The sequence below is a fragment of the Podarcis bocagei genome, assembly GCF_964188305.1.
Source record: "Podarcis bocagei genome assembly, chromosome: 2".
Taxonomy (NCBI): Eukaryota; Metazoa; Chordata; class Lepidosauria; order Squamata; family Lacertidae; genus Podarcis; species Podarcis bocagei.
The window spans coordinates 28629156-28656755 of NC_138126.1; the positions used below are offsets into that span (position 1 = coordinate 28629156).

Sequence of the window (27600 nt, forward strand, 5' to 3'; positions counted from 1 at the left end):
TTGCAGCAGCAATGGAGTAACCTCTACTGTTAAATTATCGACATTCTAAGGCTTAATTGGGTGGACGTGGGAGATAATTTCCCCGTACAAGATCTTTGCTTTGTGATTTATTAGAAATAGCCTTTAGGTGTAGAATTTTTATTTAGTAAGTTCCCCTCACTCCTCCCCTATCTTCTCAAGAGAGTTCCAAGAAGATCACCAGAAGCTTACTTTGGCTTAATTAGGAGGGAATTTCTTTTAGTTACGAAATTTATATTGGTGCCCTCCAGCATCCTGTCTTTCTCACTCTTGCTTGCTTCATCTAGGTTCTGAAAGGCCAGTATTCATTCCCTTCTCTTCAAATGAGCTGAAAACACTCTGTAGGGTATGGTTGCTCAATATCATTAGCAAACTATTTTGGTATTGATTTCTTTTGCTTTAGTATTTTATCCGTTTGCAATCATTAGAAATTCCCTTAGAAACAGAACAGCAAAACAGAACCTGAAATAACCTCACAACAGTGGCAGCATAGGAAACTGCCTTGCTCTGGGTGAAAGCATGGGTCTACCTATTGCTTACAGTGAATGGTAGAAGCTCTCAAGAGTTTGAGACAGGAGCTCTCTCCAGCTCTTAACAGGAGACTTGAGGGATTGGACCAAGACTCAGGATTCTACCACTGAGCCTTCCCCAAACAATTCTCTGGTTCACAAAAGGGAAGTGTTCAAGATGGCTTCCTGTTCCCACTCAAAATGGGCTATCTGTGTGACATCACATAGCCAATCAGATTATGCAGCATTACAGAGCCAGGTCAGAATGAGGGAAATGCTTTGCCCTCACTCTGCAAGGGCGACAGGATGCCTGCCCATACTTCCACCCTGTTTAAAGCTGTCCTGAAAAAACCACTGCTTTTTTCCTCTCTGGTGTATGTGTGAAAGTGTTGCAAAAAGCACCTATCTCTGCTGTGGCTCAGCCCTAATACTGTAGTGTCAGTTGTTTTTGTACTAATTCATTGATCATGTTTTCCTGAAAAATCCATTTATATTGTCAGGCGTGCTAGATATTAGAATCTTGAAATCTGGTCACATTCCTACAGCCATTTAGGAATGGGGAGTGCTAGACATGGTAATGTTGGGCTTTCTGTATGGCAATGATCTACTACAGGCAACTATTTCTTTAGAAGGTTTGATCTGTCATGCAAGATATTTAAACACTCAGTGCAATTAGTTCAGATCTCCTTTTCCTTATAGCAGGAGTGCCATCTGTGGACCAGTGTCCAGGACCAGTCCTCTCTTTGTGATGGACACCCACCCCGAATTGATGGTGTTTCTTGAAATTTGTTGCAGTAGATCTAGAATAGTATCTTGACAATTTATGGATGGCACATGTGTGCCAATATTCAGCACCATTTGCAGCAAGGACTGAACCCATCCCTTTGCTATCCCTTGTCCTGTGAGACCCAAGGGATTGGACCCCAGCCAGCATGGCCAATGGTCAAGATGATGGGAGATGTTGTCTGACAACATCTAGTTAGGAACGGCTGATGAGCTAGATGAACCAGTCGTCTGAAGGTTGCTTCCCATGTTTCTGCACCTCACCATCTGAAAGGGTCTTTCTTAGCTTTAATGCTAATTTCGGAGGAGGTGCACTGTCTACAGGTAGGCGCACAACATGACCAGGAGGCAAACTGTGAAGAGCATGAGGGCAGGCATAACGTGAAACAGAAAATATTTTTCATCACCTTCCCCATTTGTGGGGCAGAATGCAAATTAAAATAGAAAAGATGGAGGAAGGAATCCACAAAAGGTTTTTATGTTGCTTTTGGGTATAAGGCTCAGTCAAAGCCCCTGCAAAATATTGTGCTGGGAATTGCCAGTGTTCTAATGTTTTCACCATATGATCTCCTTTTTACCCTGGCACTTCCCCTCCCCAACTCCCCTCTCCTCGAACAGCAAGCTGTTATCTGTCCCTGGAGAGTGATGAACCCTCTGGTTCCAGCAAACATAGAGTAATTTCACACCTGGTCACTTAAGCCTTATCTCCTCTGGTTGTGCTGTGTATGATAGATACTCTCTCAAGGGAACAAACTGTTCTTTTGCATACCTTGTATATACAGTACTGGTTGCATAACACTTCACTTGGCACAATGTTATTTAAGGGAAGTACAGAGCAGAGGCTGTTATTGACTTGACCACAGGGTTGAGAATTAACCTTGCTTAGGTCAAGTGCCATTTTGCTTCCCTGGTGCATTTCAACTATTTTAAAAATCAGTTTCTAATCAAACCGCTCTTATCCAATGCAAACCAGGCTGGTGCTAGGTAAACAGTCGGAGTGAGCCACAGGTGTTACCTTGGTCGCCTTTGGAGAAGATTGAACTGTCAGGAGCTTTCACTGCATCTCGTCGCAGGAAAGCAGGGTTTCTTTTACTGAGGACCGAAAGAGAAGCTGAATTCAAGGTTGCAGCGTTGAAGTGGAATTGGCTTCATTCAGCTTATTTGCAAAATATAGACGGCAAGGTTAAAAATAACATGCACAGATAATTGAGCTACTACTTCCCATTCCAGTCTGAGGCTGAGACATAGCTCTGTGTGCAGAATGCTAGGGCAACAGAAAGTATAAAAATCTGCTCAATAGCTAGAAAGCTAAAAACAAGTAGAGGGAGAAGGAAGGAAGCAGTGCTTGGCATTGCATGCTTCTGCTGAGAAGTCTCCTCCTGCAATTATGCCTGAAAAATGAAATAAAAGAAATGGTGAACATGTCTGTTTTTACTTGTGTTTACAGTGGTGCCCCGCAAGACGAATGCCTCTCAAGACGGAAAACTCGCTAGACGAAAGAGTTTTCCGTTTGGGAGGTGCTTCGCAAAACGAATCTCCTATGGGCTTGCTTCGCAAGACAAAAATGTCTTGCGAGTTCCTGCGGGGTTTTCCCCCCTCCCCCCTTTTTCTAAGCCACTAAGCCGCTTTTCAGCTGATCCGATAAGCCGCTAATAGCGCTAAGCCGCTAATCCGTCAATGGGCTTGCTTCGCAAGACGAAAAAACCGCTAGACGAAGAGACTCTCAGAACGGATTCTTTTCGTCTTGCGAGGCACCACTGTATATAATTCAGTAGCTGCGTGATCCTATGCCTGTCTTGTCAGAAGTAAGAATCTCTCAATTCAGCGGGGCTTACTCCCTCAAAAATGGATATAGGATTGCAGCCTTCTACTCCTCCTTTTATCGTTGAAACCCCTCCAAAGGCAGCGAATGAGTTAGGAGACAACAACACTGATTTATTTCAAGAAATCCTGCTTTTTGAAACAGAATGGTGTTTTACAAGAACCATGCTGATGGCTTTGACGTTTAAAGCTGCTTTCTTTTTGCCGTATTTGGGGGGGGGGACCTGAGTAGGTTTCCTGTAGGATCTTTTTATTATTATTAGAAAAATATAGTGCTGTAGGGAGTGAATAGAACCTATTTATAGTAGGCATGCTAGATGCAGAGTGGTAAAGGAATAGTGTTACATCGCACAATGAAACGGGAAGAACAACTGCAGAAGCAGAAATCGTAATGCCTGAAAAGAAAGGAGGTGGGGAAGGAAAATTTGGGGGTTCTGCTAATCTTTGCCCAGCTTTTAAAAAGCCTAGTATACATGATGCACATTGCAATGGCCACCCATTCCTGAAGTCCCAGAAACTGCCTGTTTGGAACAGCCAGGTCCCTTTTGCCAGCTGAGTAGGCCATGCCAGTCTTCAGAGGAAGTTACCATATTTTTTGCTCTATAAGACTCACTGTTTTCCTCCTAAAAAGTAAGGGGAAATGTGTGTGCATCTTATGGAGCGAATGCAGGCTGCACAGCTATCCCAGAAGCCATAACAGCAAGAGGGATTGCTGCTTTCACTGCGTAGCGATCCCTCTTGCTGTTCTGGCGTCTGAGATTCAGAATATTTTTTTTCTTGTTTTCCTCCTCCAAAAACTAGGTGCGTCTTGTGGTCTGGTGCATCTTATAGAGCGAAAAATACAGTATATCATGGAGACTTTCCAAGGGTAACAGAGTACATTTGGGATGCTTTTTTCACTCAGGTGTGGGTGTGGGCGGGTATTGTGCAAAGTCCTGCTATAATTAAAACTCCAGCCCCAATCGCCTTTCGAAAGGAGAAGCCCACTATTGTTGACAGACTTGCTTGGCAGTGTTCCTGGCCGAGGGCTTTGGTGTGTGCAAAACCCCCGTTTATGTACAGCTATTTAACTGAACAGCAGCTCTGTGTTGGGCAAGAGTGAATGAGGCCTGAGGAGAACCTGGCTGCTTCATTTAGGAAAGATGTGACTTGCACATCAAGCACGGAGGTTGTTGTGCGGGGGGCACGCAGTTCGTTAGCGCTATTTTGCAAAGTGAATTAAATGTTTGTAGCAACAACCAGATTATTAGCATTGGGGGGCGGAACCCTTCTCTTTCGCTTTCCTGCAGAATAAAAGCTGCAAAAGGCTGGAGGAATGTTGCAGCCTGCCAAGGAAATGAGCCAGCCTTCCCCAAACTACTGCCCTCAGGGTGATATTGGGCTCTGAGATGTTGTTGGACTCCTTCCACTCCCAGTTAGCACTGCCATTGGCTAGGGATGGCGGGAGTTGTGGCCAGAAACATCTGGAGGTTGCCTGACCTAAACTTTGTGTCTCCCTCTTTCTTTCCCTCCTGCCCTGCCTCCTGACACTTTGGGAAAGGAGGAGGGGAGTGTTGTGTGTGTTTGTGGAAATTATGCAGGAAGCCACTGGAGGGCCACAGGTTCCCCAGCCCAGCACTAGATCCCCTTATACCTTTACCTGTCTGGCTGAAAATGTACATGAATGAAGCAAGATGTGGTTTACTTGGTAGAATTAAAGAGAATGCAGGATTTGAATTTTCTCCCCCTGATTTAAAGTGGTAGATTTACAAGATCAGAGCATATAAATGAGAGAGTGCCTAGAACATACCCTCCAACAGTTCTCCAATGAAAATAGGGATGTCCCATTCCATAATGATATTTTTATTATTTACACCCCACACATCTTACTGGGTTGCCCCGGCCACATTTGTCCTGTGTTTCTAACTTCTAACAACTCTTACAGTTCCCAGGATTCTTGTGTGGGCAGGAGGACCATGTGCTTGAAATATGTGATGTGTATTCAGCCTGGTTTCATTGATTTCTTTGCATTTCTCAGAATTCATAAAAAGCATCATAATAGAATTCATGACGATCTTTACCTCTCTCTCTTCCCTGACCCCAGAGGTTCCAAAGTTGTTGTTCCGTTCAAACTCTTTCTGCACACCATTCTGACACTCACTGTAATTTCTTTTTTCCTAGCGTTAAAAGCTTCCTAAGTAGCAATTTTCCATTTTATATCTACGCTGATGATTATTCCTCCCCAGACACGTAGCCTTGCATTTCTCTGTATTATACAAACTCACTCACATTTGCCCGATTCTCTGAGTGTGCCAAATGGTTATACATTTCTGATGCCTTCTATGCCTCCCCAGAGCCCACTATGCCTCTTGATTTTGGCATCTTCCGCAGTTTTTAACGAACACGAAACAAATACTGGCCCCCATACCATGGTTGAACGTATAGAAAGAAACAGCCCACGTCTTCCCGACAGATGGCAGCGAGCATCCAATAATGGTCACCTTTCCACAAATTCTGTTGCTGACTGTCACACAGTGTATATATCTAACGTCAAAGCAGTTACTGTTGTTGCCTTTGCTCAGTGAGTTCTTCCAAGGCCGTTTTTTGTTTTGTCCTTTATGTCCCTACTGCCAGAGGCAACATATCAAGCAGAATTAGCTTCAAGCCAGTTTCCATTGTCTGCCACAAAGACTGTTGTTGAGTAAGGACACTCCCAACTGTGTGTGACTTTCTGGTGGAGAGTTCCTTGAGTTCCCTTGGTTCTTGCCAAGGATTTTACATAATGGAGCATCAGCTAGATAGTGATGCTACGGGCTTGTTTCATTAGGAGTGTAGGAATCTGCCTTATACCAAGTTAGACTAAAAAAAAAGTTGAGACATCACCTTGCCAACAAAGGTCCGTATAGTAAAAGCTATGGTTTTCCCAGTAGTGATGTATGGAAGAGAAAGTTGGACCATAAAGAAGGCTGATCACCGAAGAATTGATGCTTTTGAATTATGGTGCTGGAGGAGACTCTTGAGAGTCACATGGACTTCAAGAAGATCAAACCTATCCATTCTGAAGGAAATCAACCCTGAGTGCTCATTAGAAGGACAGATTGTGAAGCTGAGGCTCCAATACTTTGGCCACCTCATGAGAAAAGAAGACTCCCTGGAATAGACCCTGATGTTGGGAAAGATGGAGGGCACAAGGAGAAGGAGAAGGGGACGACAGAGGGTGAGATGGTTGGGCAGTGTTCTCGAAGCTACCAGCATGAGTTTGACCAAATTGCGGGAGGCAGTGGAAGACAGAAGTGCCTGGCGTGCTCTGGTCCATGGAGTCACGAAGAGTCGGACACGACTAAGCAACAAGAAGTGTTAGACTGTGTTGGTTTACCTAGCTCAGTATTGTCTCTACATTGCACGGCAGTTCTGAGGGTAAGTTGCAGTCATTTTGCTACCAAAGAGTAGACCGCGACACATACCTGGCTGCATAGTGATTGAAATGCCTTTAGGATAGATTTGAGGTGAGTCGTGACTGGTCCTGCTCTTATCTTGCACTCTTGCTTGACAACACAGTTAACATCTGTCAAAGATGGCTTTTCTGCAGTACCAAATTCGTCCTGCTGCTGCTACTACTCATATTAACACGGGGAGTTTTGTTGACGCATACACTGGTTGTTTCTGTGTTGGATTTAAAATCGTCTTTTCTATATGTAGCTGTGTTTAATAGTTGCTCTTGTTGGTGCTTTTACTGTCATATAGATTCAAGATAATATGATGGAATCAAATAAATGCATAAATCAAATACAATGCGTCAAGTCCAGTACTATGCCTGTGATTGTCGCTTGTCATGCCACTAGCACAGGGATTGGCAAGGTTTACTGGACATGGGCCAGATCACTCCTGTGGGCCAGACCGGCGCAGCGAGATGCAAGAAATCACGTCTGCACATGCCCAGATGTGATTTCTGGCATCTGGGCATGCGCAGAAGCGATTTCAGGAGCTGCGGAAGAGAGTCCCCGCCTCGTGCTGCGCTGGTTTAGCTCAGCATGCAGGGACTCGCTGAGGAGGAAGCTCGGTTCAGGGCCGGCTCGTGGGTCGGTTAAACGGCTGTTGTGGGCCGCAGGATGGGGACCCCTGCACTGGCGCATAGCCTCTGGGCTTTCCTTTTACCGGCTGGCATCTGCTGTCTGGGGCCTCAGACTGGATTCTCTCCCAGTCTCAGGAATGCCTTGTCCGGAGGAGTGGAGCTGTAGCAGTAGCCTCTGGGCAGTGGCATCGCTGCCACTTACTTGGAGGGGGAGAAACAGTGGCAAATCAATGGCAAATTTGGGGTTGTGTGGTGGGTGGGCTGTGCTGGTGCACCTGTATATCCCCACCTGCCACTCTGTCTCCTGGCAAGTGGCAGTGAGCTGCTGCTGTTGCCCAGTCTTTTCCAGATAAGCCAGGATTTGAACCTCGAACCTTTTGCATGCATAGTATGCAACTGTTACTGAGCTTCAGCCAATCAAACAAACCTCATGAAATTGAATTTGTATGTATCTAAATGCACTCATGCAGCGGGCAGCTTTATTTTTTACACGGGTGGTGGTAACCCCAAAATACTCCAATAAGATAGTGTTGGGAAAACTAAAGTGAATTCCCTAGGTCTTATTTACTCTTAATGGTGCAAAGGAAAGGGCAAAGAAAGTATGTTAAGGGTTAATTAGCAGGCAGTAAGCGATTTTGCAAATTGCAAGTCTGCAGAGTGTCTAAAAAAAACGAAGCAAGCATAAAATAGTTGTTTGTTTAAGGAATCTGGAGTAAACAAGGGGCATTTTGTGAATCTCCTAATAGTGAAAGAATGGGCCCATTCTGGAGCCTGTAGTATTTATCACTCCATTGGTATCTCTGGAGCTAGTCCCAATTTATATTGTATAAGCAACTTCCCTCTTGACATTTACGATTGCAAAATATATAAGCTCTATTTTGCTTGCTTGTCGAATAGTTCGGCTACAGTCTTAGCACCACAGATAAGAGGAAGGCTTTTGGCTAAGCACGATAATGTGATGTCAGGTTAATTTCTCATATCTCTTGTACTGGATGAAACTAATGATGTGTCCTTCCAAGAAGACATACGCGCAGAGTCTCTGGAGCCATTTCTTTTTATAATGTCCTTTTTATAATGGTTCAGGTCATAACTTTTAAGTATTAATGTAAGTTTTAGTGATGTCTTATAGTCTATGAGAGGAAGAGGGGTATCTCTATCCAGGGAGCTCTGAACATCTGGAGACGAGTGGGAGGGAGAAAGAACCGCTGGATCTCTCCCCAAAGACCCATGATCTCCTTGCAGTCTGGCTCTAGGAGGGGGAGAGACCCTGTGCTTGTCTTGGGGTGGGGGGCTTCACTACCCTCAACCTTTGTAAGAAAGCGGCTCTTGGAGGAACTGGAAGAGGGATTGTCGAGTGCAGCTTTGAAATTTGAGGATGCTGAATGTTGTCATTTGACCTTTGGAGCCTTTCCCATCCTAGTGCCCCCCCAGAAGTTTCGAATTACATATCCTCTTATTCCTGTGGGCTGTGCTTGCTGAGGCTCATGGGAGTTGGAGTCCCATAACACCTGGAGTGCATCAGGTTGGGGAAGACTTGCCTATGATATGTGTTATGCTTTCTCTGCGCAGCGATCCCTCTTGCTGTTCTGGCTTCTGGGATTCAGAATTTTTTGCCCTCTTGTTTTCCTCCTCCAAAAACTAGGTGTGTCTTGTGGTCTGGTGCGTCTTATAGAGTGAAAAATATGGTATTTTGTGCTTTTATCCTGTATTTTTAACTTGTGAGCTGTCCTGAGATTTTCGGATGAAGGGTGGTGTATAAATTTTAATAATAGTAGTAGTAGTAGTAGTAGTAGTAGTAATAATAATAATAATAATAATAATAATAATAATAATAATAAAATAATAATAAAAATAATAATTTAAATGAATTGTTAATTTGTCAAACTGTTCATGTTTTGCTGCAGTGATGTGATAGATTTTGTTACATAATGTGATTACGTACTATTTTTGTAGACTTACTCTCTGTGGACTTCTTTGAGCGCAATTGCATTTGTAGAAAGTGCAACGCATAAATATACTGACAGTGACTGAAGTTCCTGCCAGCATCACCACCATTACTGCTGCTGACGTAGCTCAGTTGGTAGAGCATGAGATTCCTAATCCCAGGGTTGTGGGTTCAAGCCCCACGTTGGGTGAATGATTCCTGCATTATAGGGACTTGGACTGGATTAGCCTTGGGGTCTCTTCCAATTCTGTGGTTCTATGTTTCTATGATTGCTTACTATTTGGCACATGAAGGGCCCAGCCCTTTCTAATCCTACAAAAGTTTAGTTAAATAATTTAAGGCTGGTTTCAGTAGTGCTCATGGCTCCCAACCAAGCCTGTGATGCAGTATCTGTGAAATGGAAGTTTGTAGTAGAAGGTCGGTGGTTCGAATCCCTGCAACGGAGTGAGCTCCCGTTGCTCTGTCCCAGCTCCTGCCAACCTAGCAGTTTGAAAGCACACTAGTGCAAGTAGATAAATAGGTACTGCTGTGTCAGGAAGGTAAATGGTGTTTCCATGCACTCTGGTTTCCATCACGGTGTTCCGTTCTTCCAGAAGCGGTTTAGTCATGCTGGCCACATGACCCGGAAAGCTGTCTGTGGACAAACGCCAGCTCCCTTGGCCTAAAGGGAGATGAGCGCTGCAACTCCAGAGTACCCTTGGACTGGACTTAACTGTCCAGGGGTCCTTTACCTTTACCTTTTGTAGTAGAGGGAGCCTGCTGAATTGGACAAACGGCCTCGGTCTAGTATACCTGAAGAAGCGTCTCCACCCCCATCGTTCTACCCGGACACTGAGGTCCAGCGCCAAAGGCCTTCTGGCGGTTCCCTCACTGCGAGAAGCCAAGTTACAGGGAACAAGCCAGAGGGCCTTCTCGGTAGTGGCACCCTCCCTGTGGAACGCCCTCCCACCAGATGTCAAAGAGAACAACAACTACCAGACTTTTAGAAGACATCTGAAGGCAGCCCTGTTTAGGGAAGCCTTTTATGTTTGATGTATTTTAATGTTCTTTTGGAAGCCGCCCAGAGTGGCTGGGGAGGCCCAGCCAGATGGGCAGGGTATAAATAATAAATTATTATTATTATTATTATTATTATTATTATTATTATTATTATTATTATTATTATTATTATCTACATAAGACAATGGCTTTAGCTCCCCAGCTAAGTACCCCCAATGGATGTTCCTCTTACATTTGTACAGCAGGCTGCATTCCAGCCCTGCAAACAGAAGGCATCATCACAGTTTGAGTCCACATTCCAGCCAGACAGAGGAACTCTGGGAAGGGCGCAGAGCAGAGCTGGTAAGGGGGTGGGGTCCGGGGCGTGTCTCAAGGGCCAGGCAGGAAGGTTCCTTACACCTGCTTTCCTGTGGCAGCATCCACACTTCCACCTTCCCTGGGTATGGAGCCTTAATATCCGTAGAGCATAATGCGATGTTCCTTCATTTCAGAACATTGCCTTGATCGTAAGCGTCCCTGGGACCTCCTTTGTGAAATATTTATCTGGTATTCTAATTTGGGCACTTGCGTGGCTGAGAGGTACACCGTGATCGCTGAAAACATCCCCAGCCACCTCTCTTTCTCTGTCCACCCCCTCAGACGCAGAATCTCTTCATTACATGTGGAGAACTGTACAAGAAGAAGTGATGCTGTATTCTGGGGTTTTCTGTGTATGTATGTGTTTGTGTGTGTTTGTGTGCGTTATTAGCTTTGTAGATTAAGTGAAGTGAGAAGAAGCTCCATTTTTGCAGTGCACAGAAAAGCGTAAATTGAAGCCACAGCAAACCCCATTAAGGTCACATTATTTTCTCTTCAGAGGTTGACTAGCGGTACCGTATGCTGCGCCACCTAATTACAGCAGGGTGAAATAAGGACAGAGGCCATGCTACCAGTTGGAGCTTGAGAATTCCTTTGCTTGGGCACATTTGTGAAACTTCTAAGGTTGTGTGTGTGGGAAGGTAGAGGGGGCAGGGGGGCTGACCCTTTCAATACAGCCACTAATTTACTTACTTCGTCTGTTTGCTTCCACCCCCCAACTGCTGCCCCCCCCCGACTCTGCTTGGAATTGGAGGAGACAGAAAGCTCCCTGCGCTTTACCTGCTGTGAAATAATTCTATAGTGGCATTAAGCGGTTGCCAGGAAAAATAAATAATGGGTAACAGAAGATTCTCTTGCAGATGGCAATGTGAGATAACATATCACAGCAAGGTCATTAAGAAGTGATTTGATGCTTTTCTCCCATATAAAGGAAGGCTTTTCCTTAACGCTTAGGATTTTATGTTGCAGTTTTGACTTTATTTCCAAAGGGGTGGCGGTGGTCAAAAGGCGATGGAGCTTCCTTAAAAATGTTCAGCTAAGCATGCAGAATGTTCAACTAAGCATGCAGAATGACTAATTTGGGGTATTTTAAATTGTGTCGAATTACGAGGAATACATATTTGGGCCTGTTTGATAAATGTAATAGTAGTAGTAATAATAGTAATAATATGAAAAGATGTCAGATGGGTATAAATACTTCCTGTACAGGATTCATATCAGTTTTCTTCAAGGTGAGTTATATTTAGAGGGCTAACTTTTTGGTCCAAGAGTTTAGATACCAACCTCTTCTCATTGTTGTTAGGCAAAAGGGATGATGAAACGTGGTGGTGGAAGGTCAGAAACACGAAAGCCATAGCCACATTTGTAAATGCAATATTTTAGCACTGTAATAAAGCAGGTGTGATCTCCCTTGTGGGGATTGTAGCTTCCCTGGAACATGTTAATATTGTTGTTTTACTAAATTGCTGTTATTAGTTACTGAATTTGCATCCTGTCCTTCTTCCTCAAGGAGCGCAAATCTACCTTCTGTCTTACCCAGGGGTGCCATCTTGAATAAAATATTGGGTGGGAGGAGGTAAGCCCCGCCCCACATAATTGATCATAAGACACGGCACATGTGCACCATTTGAATGACAATGCCCATCAACTTTAGGGGGATCCAGACGCCTCAAATATTTTATTGGGGGGGGGGAGGCCAGAGGGACCTTGCCCCTAAGGTCTTGCTCTATCCAGTGTCCTTTCTGCTGCAATGGGTGATTATGGGTGACAAGATACGTAAATTATTGCACAGTCAGGAAACCATTCACAAATGCACATGGGCAGGTTTTATTTTATTTTTGAATCAGAACACAGTCAGGCTGGGGCATTCTTACATAGTTCAAATTTATGTGGTTACTTAATTGTTCTAAGTTTCCTACCATCACATTTCCTACCATCACTTTTTTAGTCCTCTGTAGACAGTAATTCCTTTATTATTATTAAAAAAAAACAAAGGTCGGGGCCTCTGTTATGTAAAGATCCAGACAGAGTGGTTTATACAGAGCTTATCTGCAAGTGTCTGTTTTTATGGCTGCTCAGCATCTAATTTCAAAAGTAGTAAACATTGTATGAATTTCAGAATTCAGTTCAAACTCACAGGTAAAATAGGGAATATTGACCTAGGCAAATAGGTGTTAGCTAGTAAGCGCCTTCCCTCTGAACAAATCAACTGTATACTTAATAAGATAGTAACTTATTACAGCTGTTGAGGTGGTACTGGGGATACTTTGTTCCTTTGGACAAGCACTTGTATTATTGGGCTGCCATGGCTGTTTTATAAACAGCAGCAAGTTTCAGATAACCACAAGGTGGAGGTGTAAAAGACCTTGTTAATGGTTTGATAAATCTGGGAAATCTTGATAATGATTAGAATTTATTCACAAAATGACTCTCGGTCCCCCACATTCTGGGGGGAAAGGGGGTGTTTTCCAACTAAACAGTTTCTACTAGCGCAAGCACTTTTGGAGCGTTCTTCCCTTCACGCTCCCTAAATATGTTCTGTGGGTTCCTTCAACGCTCTGGAGCAGATTTAGCAGGGATGAGAGGAGAGGGAGAGAAAGTTCCTTTGCGCAGCCGAAAGTGGAACTGTTTCGTTGGATGCCGCCTGCAACGAAAAATTATAAAATGCAGTTAAGGGGAGCAATGTGCAATGAGTTACAACAGAAAGCATGTAAATTCCATCTCTCTCTCTCTCTCTCTCTCTCTCTCTCTCTCTCTCTCTCTCTCTCTCTCATAATTGAGGTTTTGAATGTGTGTTTTAAACTGGGCTGACTTATGTGTTTGACCTTGGAATATGGTACTCACTCACACACCTCACAGCCCCTTCAATTTCTCTGTCAGAACCTGCCAAAGGCTGTATTTTCCTTACATTGAAGGACATTTGAGAGAAATGCTTTCTAGGGAAGGCACTATTATGTAACTTACCAAGGTCCACTTCCAGCCTTCTTGTTCTGCCCCTTGTTAACATGACAGCACAGTGCAGAGGGGACAGCTAAGACCTGCTAATGGGCTCCTGTCTATTCAGCAGGCAGTGGTTTGCCACACAACTTTGTACCTGTTTAGGTTTGTATAAGAATAGGGAGAGAAGCCTGCACATACCGTTCTTTCTGTCTATAAGACTCCCCCATGTATAAGACGCCCCCTATTTTGGGGGGCTCAAATTTAAGAAAATGGGGGGAGATGGCACAGAGTTGTTTAGCTTTTTTGCGGAGGATTACCCAGGGTTGTTGAGATTTTTTTGGGGGGGGGATTGCTGAAAATCGCTCACCCACACACATTGCTAAATCCACCTCCCGTCTGTCCCATCGCCAGCAGAAGATGCCAATTGCCCGCACAACTGCTGGAGCATCAGCCAATCAACTCCACCCATTGACACAGCAACCAATAACATGCACAATAGCCGCTGACAGCCTCAGCAGCAACCAATCAAACGTCCACCCTAGGCACTACTCATGTATAAGACAACCCCCACTTTTTAGGAAAAGTACAGCTTGTACATGTGCTGGAAAAGGATGGTTCCCTTGTAATGGTGTGCGAAGATTTTATAGGTTTTTAAAAAAACAGAAGACAGGAAACCCCAACAAACTCTAGGTGTTCTCAGTTTTATGCTTAGGGAGTAGCAGATTTAGGCTCTTTGTTAATTGCAATATGTAGACTGTCAGGCCTCTGCCTGCCTGCCTTGGGAAGTAGGAGCACTGAGAGGTGCCTCTTTTACATATGCTCTTGACCTTAATGTGTACTAACTGATTTGAATGTCGCGTTCTTAAATTCTTCTAACAAGCTCTAGATGATGGTCATTTAATATGATTGTTGGAGATTCAAGAGCAAAGTTGCATTGAAAGAAAACAAACAGTGTTTTCTAACAAGCCCTTATGCTGGATTGAGATCCAGAAATCAGTTCCAGCGACTTACGAGGACCTGTATTTCTTAGCATGCCAACAGCGTGGGCTCAGTTTGGGCAGGAATTGACAGAGCTTTTGTTCAAAACTAGTTGTTTTTATGTTCTGTGATGTCCTGGGGTGGGGGGTGAGGGGGCTAGCATGGAGGAAAGCCAGTCAGTATCCATTCAAACAAGAGCCTGAATTTCTCAGGTTTAGCATATTCACAGAATAGTGATACTTGCAAAGTGCTTATCTTAGGGAAGAAACTTGAGAGATTTATTTGATTATTATCTTGTCATTTCGATACAGAATATGGAATTATTCTGTATCGAAATGGCAAGATAATAATCAAATAAATTACTCTTGAATTGTTAGGATTCTTTTAAAACCCTTCCAATATTATTAGTTTTACAGTTAAAACTTTATTGTGAAATTCAGTTGAATGTAGTAGAGCAGCCTTGGAAAAAATCCTTAGCACTGATGTAGCTTACACTGACTATTTCTTAAACATTCAGTTTTGGCTTCAAAATTCAGGAGGGAGAATCGCTCATGCAGAGAAATGCGTGTCTTACCAAGGCATCTCCAGAATTTGTTGAGTGCTGGCTTTCAATGCTTTCTCAAGCTCCTGGCTTTGACCCCAATTCTTGGTTTCTTACTTCTTCCAAAGTTAGAAAGTGGGCAAAATAGGCAGCTACGTTGAGGAAGTATATTGGTTATATTGAGCAGGGCCTTTCTGACATCTGGTTTTGAAGCTTCTCTTTTGAAATTGTTGGCTTTCGATTTTTGCCTTGAACTTGGACTTCTGGTTTCCATGGATGTGAAATACTGGATGAGTTTTCTCTGCTTTTTTACAGCAGCTTGTAACATATGATTCACAAATGCATCCTCTACATAGTACCCCACATGTAGAGAACTAGGTTGTGGCTGGATAAGCCCTCCATAATCTCGCCAGCCATGCCCCTTTCCAAGTTCATTGGCTTGTCGTGAAGAAGGCTGTATCTGCTGGCAGTGCCAGTGTTTTGGCCAACTGCAGACGTCTGCATTATTGGACTGCTTAGCAGGATAAGACTGGCCTTGATGTTCTTGAAATGGAGTCTTGACATCAGTCCAAGACTCCAAAGACAGTTCCGCCAGCTTTGAAGCCTCCTTTGGCACTTTTTGGTTCTCTAGACCATCATCTGTCACATCCTTTTGCTCAGTCTCTACTTCAAACACTGTTTGGAACAAACTGAACTAATTCCCAGGAGGGCCAGAAGAAACCTCAGTTGATCTGCCAAAATTAGATTTTCTTATGGCGGACCTGTTACATCATTGTTCAGTTATAGTTCTAAGAAGGATGACATCACAAGAGGCACAGTGTGCAGGCAGGTTGGTTGGCCAGTGAAATTGTCTTGATCTAGGGCAGCAAAGTCACAGGGAGCATTTCCTCAGCCTGAACAAAATTTAGACAAGTGCACCCTTCATATAAGGAGCTCAAAGGGTAGACGATGAGAACAAATTCAGTTTTTAGACACTACTTCTTCCTTTCCATTTATGTGAACAGGGTCTCTTGCCTCAAATGCTGGACTACTATCCTAAGTACAAATCAAAACAGGATTCCAACTTCCCCATCATTTTGAAGCATTCTAATCACCCTCAATCTAGCCCTTGTGATTTTTCTGTTCATGTCAGTGAGAGTCAAAACATTTCAATATAAAAAATTGGGTGATGTCACCACGACGGATAAAACACATTTTTTTTAAAGCAAAAATGATTTTTATTAAAATGAGGTTTTAACATTTTCCTATTTCATGCATGCTCTTTAAAAATAGCCTAATTTAAAGTGAAACCTAAGTTTAAGTCTCTGCTCTCTTAAACTGAGTCCTTCACCCCCAAACTCTGTGTCTAAAATAAAAAAAATGAGCCATGGAACAAAATGCCTTGTTTTTTGTGGTCCAGTATTTATGAATACAGTGGTGCCTCGCAAGACGAAATTAATCCGTTCCGCGAGTCTCTTCGTCTAGCGATTTTTTCATCTTGCGAAGCAACCCTATTAGCGGCTTAGCGGATTAGCGCTATTAGCGGTTTAGCGGCTATTAAAGGATTAGCGGATTAGCGGCTTAGAAAAGGGGGGGGGAATCGGGAAAAAATCGGAACACTTGCAAGACGTTTTCGTCTTGCAAAGCAAGCCCATAGGGAAAATCGTCTTGCGAAGCAGCTCAAAAACGGAAAACCCTTTCGTCTAGCGGGTTTTCCGTCTTGCGAGGCATTCGTCTTGCGGGGCACCACTGTATATATTATGTACGTGTAGGTTACAAAAAGCATTTATTATGATGAACTCCAATGCTGTAAAGAAAAATATTGCATAGGAACCTGGAACGTAAGAACCATGAACCTGGGTAAGTTGGATGTGGTCAAAAATGAGATGGCGAGAATAAATATTGACATCCTGGGCATCAGTGAGCTAAAATGGACGGGAATGGGCGAATTCAGTTCGGATGACTATCATATCTACTACTGTGGGCAAGAAACCCGTAAAAGAAATGGAGTGGCCCTCATAGTCAACAAAAGAGTGGCGAAAGCTGTACTGGGATGCAGTCTCAAAAATGATAGAATGATCTCGATACGAATCCAAGGCAGACCTTTTAACATCACAGTAATCCAAGTTTATGCACCAACTACTGGTGCTGAAGAAACTGAAATTGACCAATTCTATGAAGAATTACAAGACCTTATAGAAGTGACACCAAAGAAGGATGTTCTGCTCATTATAGGGGATTGGAATGCTAAAGTAGGGAATCAAGAGATAAAAGGAACAACTGGCAAGTTTGGCCTTGGAGTTCAAAATGAAGCAGGGCAAAGGCTAATAGAGTTCTGCCAAGAGAACAAGCTGGTCATCACAAACACGCTTTTCCAACAACACAAGAGACGACTCTACACATGGACATCCCCAGATGGGCAACATCGAAATCAGATTGATTATATTCTCTGCAGCCAAAGATGGAGAAGCTCTATACAGTCAGCAAAAACAAGACCTGGGGCTGACTGTGGCTCAGATCATCAGCTTCTTATAGCAAAATTCAAGCTTAAACTGAAGAAAGTAGGAAAAACCACTGGGCCGGTAAGATACAATCTAAACCAAATCCCTTATGAATACACAGTGGAAGTGAGGAACAGGTTTAAGGATTTAGATTTGCTGGACAGAGTGCCTGAAGAACTATGGGTGGAGGCTCGCAACATTATACAGGAGGCAGCAACTAAAACCATCCCAATGAAAAAGAAATGCAAGAAAGCAAAGTGGCTGTCCAACGAGGCCTTACAAATAGCGGGGGAGAGAAGGCAAGCAAAATGCGAGGGAGATAATGAAAGATACAAGAAATTGAATGCAGATTTCCAAAGAATAGCAAGGAGAGACAAGAAGGCCTTCTTAAACGAGCAATGCAAAGAAATAGAGGAAAGCAACAGAATGGGAAGAACCAGAGATCTGTTCAAGAAAATCGGAAATATGAAAGGAACATTTCGTACAAAGATTACCATAATAAAGGACAAAAGTGGTAAAGATCTAACTGAAGCAGAAGACATCAAGAAGAGGTGGCAAGAATACACAGAGGAATTATACCAGAAAGATATGGATGTCTCGTACACCCCAGGTAGTGTGGTTGCTGACCTTGAGCCAGACATCCTGGAGAGTGAAGTCAAATGGGCCTTAGAAAGCACTGCTAATAACAAGGCCAGTGGAAGTGATGGTATTCCAGCTGAACTGTTTAAAATTTTAAAAGATGATGCTGTTAAGGTGCTACACTCAATATGCCAGCAAGTTTGGAAAACTCAGCAGTGGCCAGAGGATTGGAGAAGATCAGTCTACATCCCAATCCCAAAGAAAGGCAGTGCCAAAGAATGCTCCAACTACCGCACAATTGCACTCATTTCACACGCTAGCAAGGTTATGCTTAAAATTCTACAAGGAAGGCTCAAGCAGTATGTGGACCGAGAACTCCCAGAAGTGCAAGCTGGATTTAGAAGAGGCAGAGGAACCAGAGACCAAATTGCAAACATGCGCTGGATTATGGAGAAAGCTAGAGAGTTCCAGAAAGATATCTACTTCTGCTTCATTGACTATGCAAAAGCCTTTGACTGTGTTGACCACAGCAAACTATGGCAAGTTCTTAAAGAAATGGGAGTGCCTGATCACCTCATCTGTCTCCTGAGAAATCTCTATGTGGGACAAGAAGCTACAGTTAGAACTGGATATGGAACAACTGATTGGTTCAAAATTGGAAAAGGAGTACGGCAAGGCTGTATATTGTCTCCCTGCTTATTTAACTTATATGCAGAATTCATCATGCGAAAGGCTGGGCTGGATGAATCCCAAGCCGGAATTAAGATTGCCGGAAGAAATATCAACAACCTCAGATATGCAGATGACACAACCTTGATGGCAGAAAGTGAAGAGGAATTAAAGAACCTTTTAATGAGGGTGAAAGAGGAGAGCGCAAAATATGGTCTGAAGCTCAACATCAAAAAAACAAAGATCATGGCCACTGGGCCCATCACCTCCTGGCAAATAGAAGGGGAAGAAATGGAGGCAGTGAGAGATTTTACCTTCTTGGGCTCCATGATCAGTACAGATGGTGACAGCAGTCACGAAATTAAAAGACGCCTGCTCCTTGGGAGAAAGGCGATGGCAAACCTAGACAACATCTTAAAAAGCAGAGACATCACCTTGCCAACAAAGGTCCGTATAGTAAAAGCCATGGTTTTCCCAGTAGTGATGTATGGAAGTGAGAGCTGGACCATAAAGAAGGTTGATCGCCGAAGAATTGATGCTTTTGAATTATGGTGCTGGAGGAGACTCTTGAGAGTCCCATGGACTGCAAGAAGATCAAACCTCTCCATTCTGAAGGAAATCAGCCCTGAGCGCTCACTGGAAGGACAGATCGTGAAGCTGAGGCTCCAATACTTTGGCCACCTCATGAGAAGAGAAGACTCCCTGGAAAAGACCCTGATGTTGGGAAAGATGGAGGGCACAAGGAGAAGGGGACGACAGAGAATGAGATGGTTGGATGGTGTTCTTGAAGCTACCAGCATGAGTTTGATCAAACTGCGGGAGGCAGTGGAGGACAGAAGTGCCTGGCGTGCTCTGGTCCATGGGGTCACGAAGAGTCGGACACGACTAAACGACTAAACAACAACAATGATGAACTTCAAAATGGAACTAGGCACTGGAACTTCCTCTCCTCTTCCTGGACCCTGCTGTGCTCCTTCAATGAGCTGGGTGAGGGGCCCTTATCCTGAACCACATTCTGGGACTTCATACCCTGCACTGACCCTTTTGCCATTACTCATGCACACCGTTTGATAAAGACAAACGCATGGGGTCTGTTTAGACCCCATGCCTGCAAGATTCTGCCCATGGTGATATCAGAAGCAGCCTTCTGCTTTTCACTCTCTGTCTCCTATCATATCCCCTTTTCCCTTTCCTCTAACGGTGAGTAGATGGTAGCAAAAAAAGCAGGGCAATCCTACTTTTATGTGGATCAGGGAGAGGCCCAGCTCCTGATAGCCTCCTGAGTAAAATATTGGGGGTAATGAACAAGCCTGCACAATGTTTAAACTGCATTCTCTTGCTTCTCCTTGAACATTGTTCTGTTATTTTTTTAAAAAAATGTTATATATACACCATGCTGTATTTTCTATTTTCCTGCCTCTTCAGAGGTGGCACTGTCTTTTTAACGTAAGGATGGCTCTCTTACGTTAATGTTAACTGTAGGGTTTAAAAAATAGTTCAGAGCCGAGAACAAGACTGGCACACATTTCACAGTGGGACATGCCAGATATTTCAACTGCATAAGGGGGTCCCAATTTGGCCAGATCCCGACTTTGCAGCTAATCTCACCCTTTGCCAGGACTCAGGATTTAAAAGAAGACGGGTTGTTGTTTCCCTGTTCCAGGAGATACGATTTGATCTCTCTTTGAAGCAGTTTTCAGAATCACATACACAAATAAGTGATTTCTGTGAGCCAAGCTAAAGTAAGGGTGTTAAAACCACTTACATGCCCAGATACTATTGGTGATAAAATATGCCTCTAGCAAAAGCAAACATCTTGTGTATGTTTATTTAAAGAGTAGCTGCAAGGGTGGTAAGTCTGAAATTATATGCTGTGCCATAAATATGGGTGTGGGGCAGAAATTAAATACTTTATGCAATTATGCTGATGCTACTCTGATCTAAGTGCCAACCACAATTGGTGTTTATGCTGGTAAATTCAGTTACGTTATGCAGGTTTAATTCATAATGACATGTAAGGTTACTGGTGCTAGAGGTGTGTGCAGAGACCAGTGATTTAACTGGTGCAAAATGCCTGTGTTATGTTTCTAAATTGGCTTAAGAATCTATTTAATTCTATCAGTGCAATTATTCTAAGTAAGGTATCATTTCAAGTACAGTTTGGCAGGAATTGTAGGTGGGAGTGAATCTAGCATCAAGAATGAATTGTAAAATCATTTAACAGTAAAGGTTGAGTGATCAGCTTGAGGTTTTATTTTGCCTTTACACTAATGAGTAATTGATAGTGTTTGAATAACAACATGTAAAATATCAGACATGCAGATTTTTTTTTTGTTTATATGCAGAATAGATGTGTGTGGAGAAACCAATTTCTGAATATGGTTTTTTTCAGCAGGAACTCCAAATGTCAGCAAAGATATTCAGGGAGGAATTGCCTTATTGTACCTTTGAGGGCCACTTATCAAATGCATTTGATTGAAAATGTTAATATGAGATGAAGCAAATGGGAAGCCAATTAGAATGTTAAATAAACAGTGCAAAATTCCACCGCTTCTGCTGACTATAGACGTGTGACATGAGACAGAGTCATTTTAGACGGTGTGTTGGATCTGACATTTAATGTTGATTAGAATAAGGGGAAATTGGGCATGAGAAAAATACTTCAGCCTTTGAAATGTGAGGGGATCTATTGTTCCACATAAGCTTCAGTACAATATTTCCAGTATTCCAGTGCAGCTGGGTGTCCCCTTCTGTAAGCGCTTGGAAAAGAGAAGTGATTGGCCCGTGCAGTTCCTCAGCGGTGCTCTTGGACGTGGGAGGTGTGTCGCTATAATTGCGAGGGTTGTGCATACCAACACAGTCACAGCACTCGTCCCACAGTGTGCCCAGACACAACATGCGCTCCTTGCAACAGGAACAGTTCCCTTCAACAGGCCGGCATTGACACAGCTCCTGTATTAAGCACCTGCTGACATCACTTGCACAGAGAGCCTTGTTGCAGCACATTGAGGATGGGATGCAGAAGAACAGCAGACTAATAAGTGCAGTACCACAACCTCATCTTTCTTGAAAGTGGGAGATTTCTGGAACTTTCAGACAGCACCCACAGCCGGGGCAGCAGCAGCGGCCCCTCGCCGTCGTCCTCCTCGCCTCCGCTCGGTTGCACAGGGCCAGGCGGTAGCGGGCAGCGTGAGGCGACTTAAAGGGCCCCTGCCTGCCTGCCTTGCTGCGTGCCTGGCACTCCAGACCCGGCTGAGAGAGGGAGAAGGTGGCGGGAAAAGGAATGGCCGCCTTCGCCTCTTCTTCCTCCTCCTCCCTGCCATTCACATACATGCCTCACCGCAAGGCGCCTGAGGAGAATTCTCCTCAGGATTGGGCCCAGAGGGAAAGGCCTCGCCCTTTCTCACAGGCGGCACCAGCAGGGCGAAGGAACTGCCCTCGGCGTCGCTGTGGATGTTTGTGTGTGATGCCAATAAAAGGTTTGATGATGACGATGAATATTTCCAGTAGAGAGTTTTCGGAAAGGATGGTAATTGATAAATGTGGGTGTATTTGATGGAAGTGGAAGTATCTGACAGAAGAGACAGTGGCCTGGTTCGCACAAAACTCAGCAGTGAGCTGTTTGGCTACATAATATATACATTTTGTTGAACACTTATAGAAAATGCATTAGAAGAAAATTCCAGCCTGCCTCACCAGTCCGGTAGTGTTGTGTGTGTGTGTGTGTGAGAGAGAGAGAGCGAGAGCGAGTGAGAGAGCGTGCACCCTTTGGCAGTATAGCATCCTTGTGTATTACAACTGCTTACCTGTTATAAACTTAGATTTATTGTTACAGGAGTCTATGGAGAGGAGAGTGAAACTGCACATTTTCAGAAGAGCGTCAAATTTTTAATTGCATAAATAAGATGCTGACTTAAGCAAGTGCTCAATTTCACACCACTAAAGTAAAGGATTCATAAAGGCCTGGATTTGCATAATTTAATTTTCTGCACAGAAGATACTGGAAATCAATAGCATGATTCATAGCCATACCATAGAATTGCCATGCTGCCATTCTTTGACTACTCAGGCTCCCAAGTACAAAGGATTTTACAATTGATTAAATTTTGAGTGCTGACGGGAGTGTTTTCTCCTCAGAATCTATAAACTGTTTAAACCTGTTCTCTTTACCCTTGTGCCACTGAAATGTCTTTTGGAGGGCCTGTGACTAAGGAATTATTAGCAGCTGCATTTCCCCTTTCTCCGAAAAGTGGCAGCCATTTTACATGCCAGGTTGCGTCGTTTTCCTTTTGTTGGTGTGACAGGAGCATGTTCACGTCACATTCCTTGGTAGTTTGCTTGAATTTGATGTGGAGATGACGAGGCAGAGGGAAGATAAAGCTTGCCTACCTGTAAACCATTGCCCTGGCTTTGCCTCATATCTCCAGTTTATAGGAATATGAGAAGGCAGACCATATGGAGGTAAAATGTCCTACCCAGGCAGGCAGCTGCACCAGGAGGCAGGCAGGGAGTCAAGCTGCTGGCCCATCAAGGAACTTAGAGGGTGTATTTAAAAAACTTATACTGGGGGTGAGGAGAGCTCCTAGCCATAGGAATCTACTTCTGCTTCCCCTTTCTTCAGTCCCCCCCCCTCCCAGCACCTCTACACAACACATACCTACTTAGCTAACAGAGGTAGTGATTGATTCTGAGTAGGACTTTGTCCACCCTGGTCCTTCTTTAATGCATTGATAATTCTCTGTTCCTGTTCATCAAAACAACAACACACATTTCGGTTCATTTTGTTTGCACAATTCAGCCTTGGATGTGTGTTGTGTGTGTGTGTGTGTGTGTGTGTGTGTGTGTGTGTGTGTGCTTATTGTGAGAGGGAGCTGCGTTCTGTTTTCAAGTCAGGATTCTGCCTTTTCAGAAGCCCTACACCTCTAGTTTTGTTCAGCCAAGTGTATAGAAGCAATAAACAAAGATTTGCATGCCTAAAGCAGCTCCACAAATGTGGGGTTCTAATTTAAAAGAAAATAAAACATGCTAAGTTTTAAACAAAAAGCCCAAGGAAACTGCAGTGAAGCACAGAAGGAACAATGCACCAAGTTTCCCCCACCCCTTAGTTTATTTTTTGTTACCGATGAATCCGGTTTATTTAATTCTTGAAGGCAAACTTGCCCTTTGTTTTTTTTAAGGAGGTCTCAAAAATCTTGTCAACGAACAGAAGCAAATCAGCAACAGAATGCCTCATTAAAAAAAAAAAAACCACTAAAAGTGGGAAAATATCCACTTTTCTATAATGGCTAGCACTTGGGGCTTGCTGTTCCACCCTCCTTGATAGATTATATTTTATAAACTCTTTCTCACTTTTAAACCACAAGCAGTTCTAAATGTGTGTTCATGTAAATGAATGAGTATATAAAAATTCACCATAGCTTCCCTTTAATAGGGGAGGCTTATAGGATTTTAGCTGTGGAGGACACACTGCAAGACTATTTATTGGGTTTGCCCTTCTGATCAGTCGCTGTAGGGAATGCTACCATCCTTATGCTCTTGTCTGTTTCTTTCCCTAAACCTAACACAGTGCAGGCCTCTTCTCCCTTTAATCCTATGGGGTTGGCAGTAGCAGACAATCCCTCAGTGCCCCATTAACCCTGCTGGTGATGTCCTTCGAAAAACTGGACCCTGCAGACTGATTTGGAGAGGAGGAGTGGGAAGAAAACCGATTATGCTTTTGCAGTGGTGGTGGTGTGACTTTGCAGCAGACTGTCCTGTAGATAGTTCAGGGTCTGTGCAAGGTTCCACATGTCTCCAAAGTGCAGATCAAGTTGGCATTGGGTCAGAGGACACAGAAATGCTCTTCCTAAAGTTATAGGAGTTTGCTATCCAGAGAGGTCAGCTTCCTAAAGTTATAGGAGGTTGCTGTCCAGCTGCCACAACCACGTCGTGTCCCCACATATACTTGGGGTCTACTGCCTGTGTGAGATGGAGTGGCATTCATGTTGACTCACACAAAGTCACTTTGCTTAAGAGTAGCTTTTCCTTCTCTTCTTTTTCCTTTTTGGTATTCGTCAGGAGAGTGGCTTTATTGCTAGTGAGTTATTCATCCTGCTGTGTCAAGGCGATCTGCGGAAGGTATCATGTCTGCCAGTAAGTTTTGTCTGGCGAGGGGCAGGCAGGGAAAGGAGCTCTGTCACATGATGATTAATTCATCATCGTAATAACTGTGCCTTGAGTTCTGTTATTTTCAGCTGTACGGAGGCTGTTGATCTGATGATCTAATGATTCAAATAATGCCTAAATGATTTAATTTTCAGTCAGTGGCTGTCACTTGGCTAATAGCTTGTGCTTCTTCCTTTCCCCCCTCAGCTTTGACTGAAGGTTATGACGGTTCCCTGCATGAAAGCAGACATGGCAGCTCTGTGCAAATTCGGCGGCGGAAGGCATCCGGGGATCTTTATTGGGCATATTCAGGTGAGTAGGGCCGGATAAGACAAAAAGAACATTGCCTACCCCATGCAAGGCAACGTGCCGAACCGTAAAATTTGCCAGCGTCTAAGCAGGAACAGGCTCTTTCGGGAGGAGACCCATGCATGCAGACTCGTTTTCTGTTGCATCCATTTTCCAATGCCACAGAGACATGCTGGTTGCTTAAAAAGCAGCAAACGGCTCTGGCAGCGTGTGAAGATTGGTGGCATGTGAGCCTTTGGAGGAAATCAGCTGATGCTATTTAATGCTTCAGGGTTTTGTTTGTCTGCCCTGCTGTATTTTATTAATGGTTGGTTTTAAGTATTCTGTTTTATTATGGCTTTATGTTCAATGGAATGTACTATGTCGGGAACCAACCCTGTGATAAACGATAGCTTGGCAAATTTGGCTTGACACCGGCATAACCTTTCATGTTTCTTCTTTTGATTCTGGCCATTGTGCCTCAATGAGTAATATTTCTGCAAACTAGGCCTTGCCTTGGATGCAACCCATTGGAAGGAATTCAGTGCAGTGATAAGGAGATTGCTCCATCAGCACATGAATTTCTGCTTGCCTGATGAAGCGATCTTGCCTCCCCCCTGCAACTTGTTCTGGGGGTTCTTCCAGCCCCTCCCCCAGACATTTTGGAGATGGTGGGGGAGGTATTGTGAGAGGGAGAGCCCTCTGTGGAAGCTTCTGCTAGCAGGACTGCTTAGTTGAATCCCACCCTTTGTCTCACCAGTGATCATACACTTCCATCAGGCCCAGTCATCCTTCCTCTTGCCAGTTCCACCCATTAAAGGGATTCCTGGTACCCCAAGTTTTTCTCTGTCTGTCTTATAAGCCTAATCATCGAAACAAAGTAGGCTTCAGTACAATTTGTCAACCAATTAGCTTCCACTTGAATCTGAAGCTAGTTTTAGTAAATGATTGCAGACAATTCAACTCACACTTGTTATACTTTGATTCTATGAAAACCAACGTGATTTAAATTAACTCCACTGTTTTCTGGAATTGTGCCCATTGTCATGATAAATCTACTTCACATCTTAAATGTATTTTGCTTTTCTAATATAATACTGTGCAGCAATGGTTGAGATTTAAGTTCATAAACAGATGAAATGGATAGTATTTTTCTACCTTTTTTGTCTTACTAGAATTAAAATGGAATCTTAAGTGATGAATGGGGTATTTATTTAGTTTTTATTACTGAAAATGTGTTGGAAGATTCACTTCATCCTTTTATAGGAAAAAAGGGCTTAAAGAAAGCATTTAGCCACATATTTCAAAAGTCTTTTAAGTAGTATTTCACTTCTGGATGTTTTATTGCTAACTGGCAATGCATATTATGCAGCTTTGTGTGTGGCAGTTCTCTAGCAGACGCTCAACTCTTTTTTTTGATGAAGCTACTCCTGCCCGCCACCAAACACATTCATACACAGAAAGGAGGTCAGTTTTGGTTGATCATCATGTGAGACAGGGCCTTTCAGTTGTGGCCTCACAGTTTTGGAACGTCGTCTCTCGGCAAATACGATTGACAGATTGAACCCCTCCTTACTGTCATTTAGGTGGGCCTTGAAACATTTTTCTTCCATATTTCTTTTGTTGGCATCTGTCTCGAGAGACAGTGGGAGTGCGCACCCAGAGGTGAAGTCAAACCACTGCATCAGCAGCACTGAAGTAACCTCCTGGGGCGCAAGCCTGGGCAGTGTGTATGGAGGTTCTGGGCTCCTCAGATGACAAGACCTGCCGCTCAGCCTTGCTGATGGGATCCAAAAGAAAACAGAGTAATATGTTTGGCACCAGCTTGGCTGCAGGATTTGCCAGAAGGAGGCACCATCCAACTGTCTTAGAGACTCCACTCTGGATTTATGTACGGTTTACTCCTCAGCCTTTTCTTCTCCCAAAGATTTCTCACAATGCTAGATGGGCGATCTTTCCAGGTTGATGAGCCCCATCTGCTCCTACGTTTCTTTTAGATTATGTATTATTTTCTACTGAGTGGCCTGCTTTAGCCTCTAGGTTGAGTGACTTGCTGAAATTGATGGTGTGCATTCACTCCTGCTTATTATCGCATGCTGCATTATTGAGATATTGTATATGTTTTTAGCTGATTTCATCAGGTCTTGCAAGCTGCCTTTGGGTAGGACGGCATTTTGAAAGGCATCTAACAGATTTATTGAGTAAATAATAAATACACAAGTCCAACAAAATAATAATAGCCTCTTGTCGGTTATGCCTTTCCTGTACATTCCTAATCAGTAATTACAGTTTATTTGTTGGGCTTGGTAGATACACCCCCATTCTGTGATGATTTTTTTGTCCATTGACTTAATCTCTAGATTCTACTGAGCAGAAAAGCAAAGAGGGGGAAGGCCAATCTTTCTTTGTTTTGTATAGAATTTCTCCGTTTTCAATCAAATGCAATTCCACCTGATTAGTGCAATCTATCTGAAATTCCTTTATGTCACAATTGTTGG

The 27600-nt window shown here is 43.5% G+C and overlaps 1 protein-coding gene and 1 long non-coding RNA gene across 8 annotated transcripts in view; one reads left to right on the forward strand and one right to left on the reverse strand.

The window, feature by feature from the left end:
- PTPRG (protein tyrosine phosphatase receptor type G) overlaps positions 1-27600 on the forward strand; it is a 558127-nt gene that overhangs the window by 100921 nt on the left and 429606 nt on the right. For 3 of the 7 annotated variants that reach the window (XM_081183958.1, XM_081183959.1, XM_081183961.1), the window contains exons 1-2: positions 21605-22149; positions 25022-25126. In XM_081183958.1, coding sequence (XP_081040084.1) covers positions 21954-22149; positions 25022-25126 — 301 coding nt within the window. In that variant the 5' untranslated portion in view covers positions 21605-21953. Of the gene's footprint in view, positions 1-21550; positions 22150-24777; positions 24803-25021; positions 25127-27600 lie in introns of those variants that run through there. The other 4 variants (XM_081183960.1, XM_081183964.1, XM_081183962.1 and 1 more) reach the window with 3 other exon arrangements.
- Positions 12878-15869, reverse strand: LOC308581692. Its single transcript, XR_014005173.1, has 2 exons — positions 14976-15869; positions 12878-13127 (listed from the first exon to the last, which is right to left on the reverse strand). It is a non-coding gene; the product is annotated as an uncharacterized lncRNA (long non-coding RNA).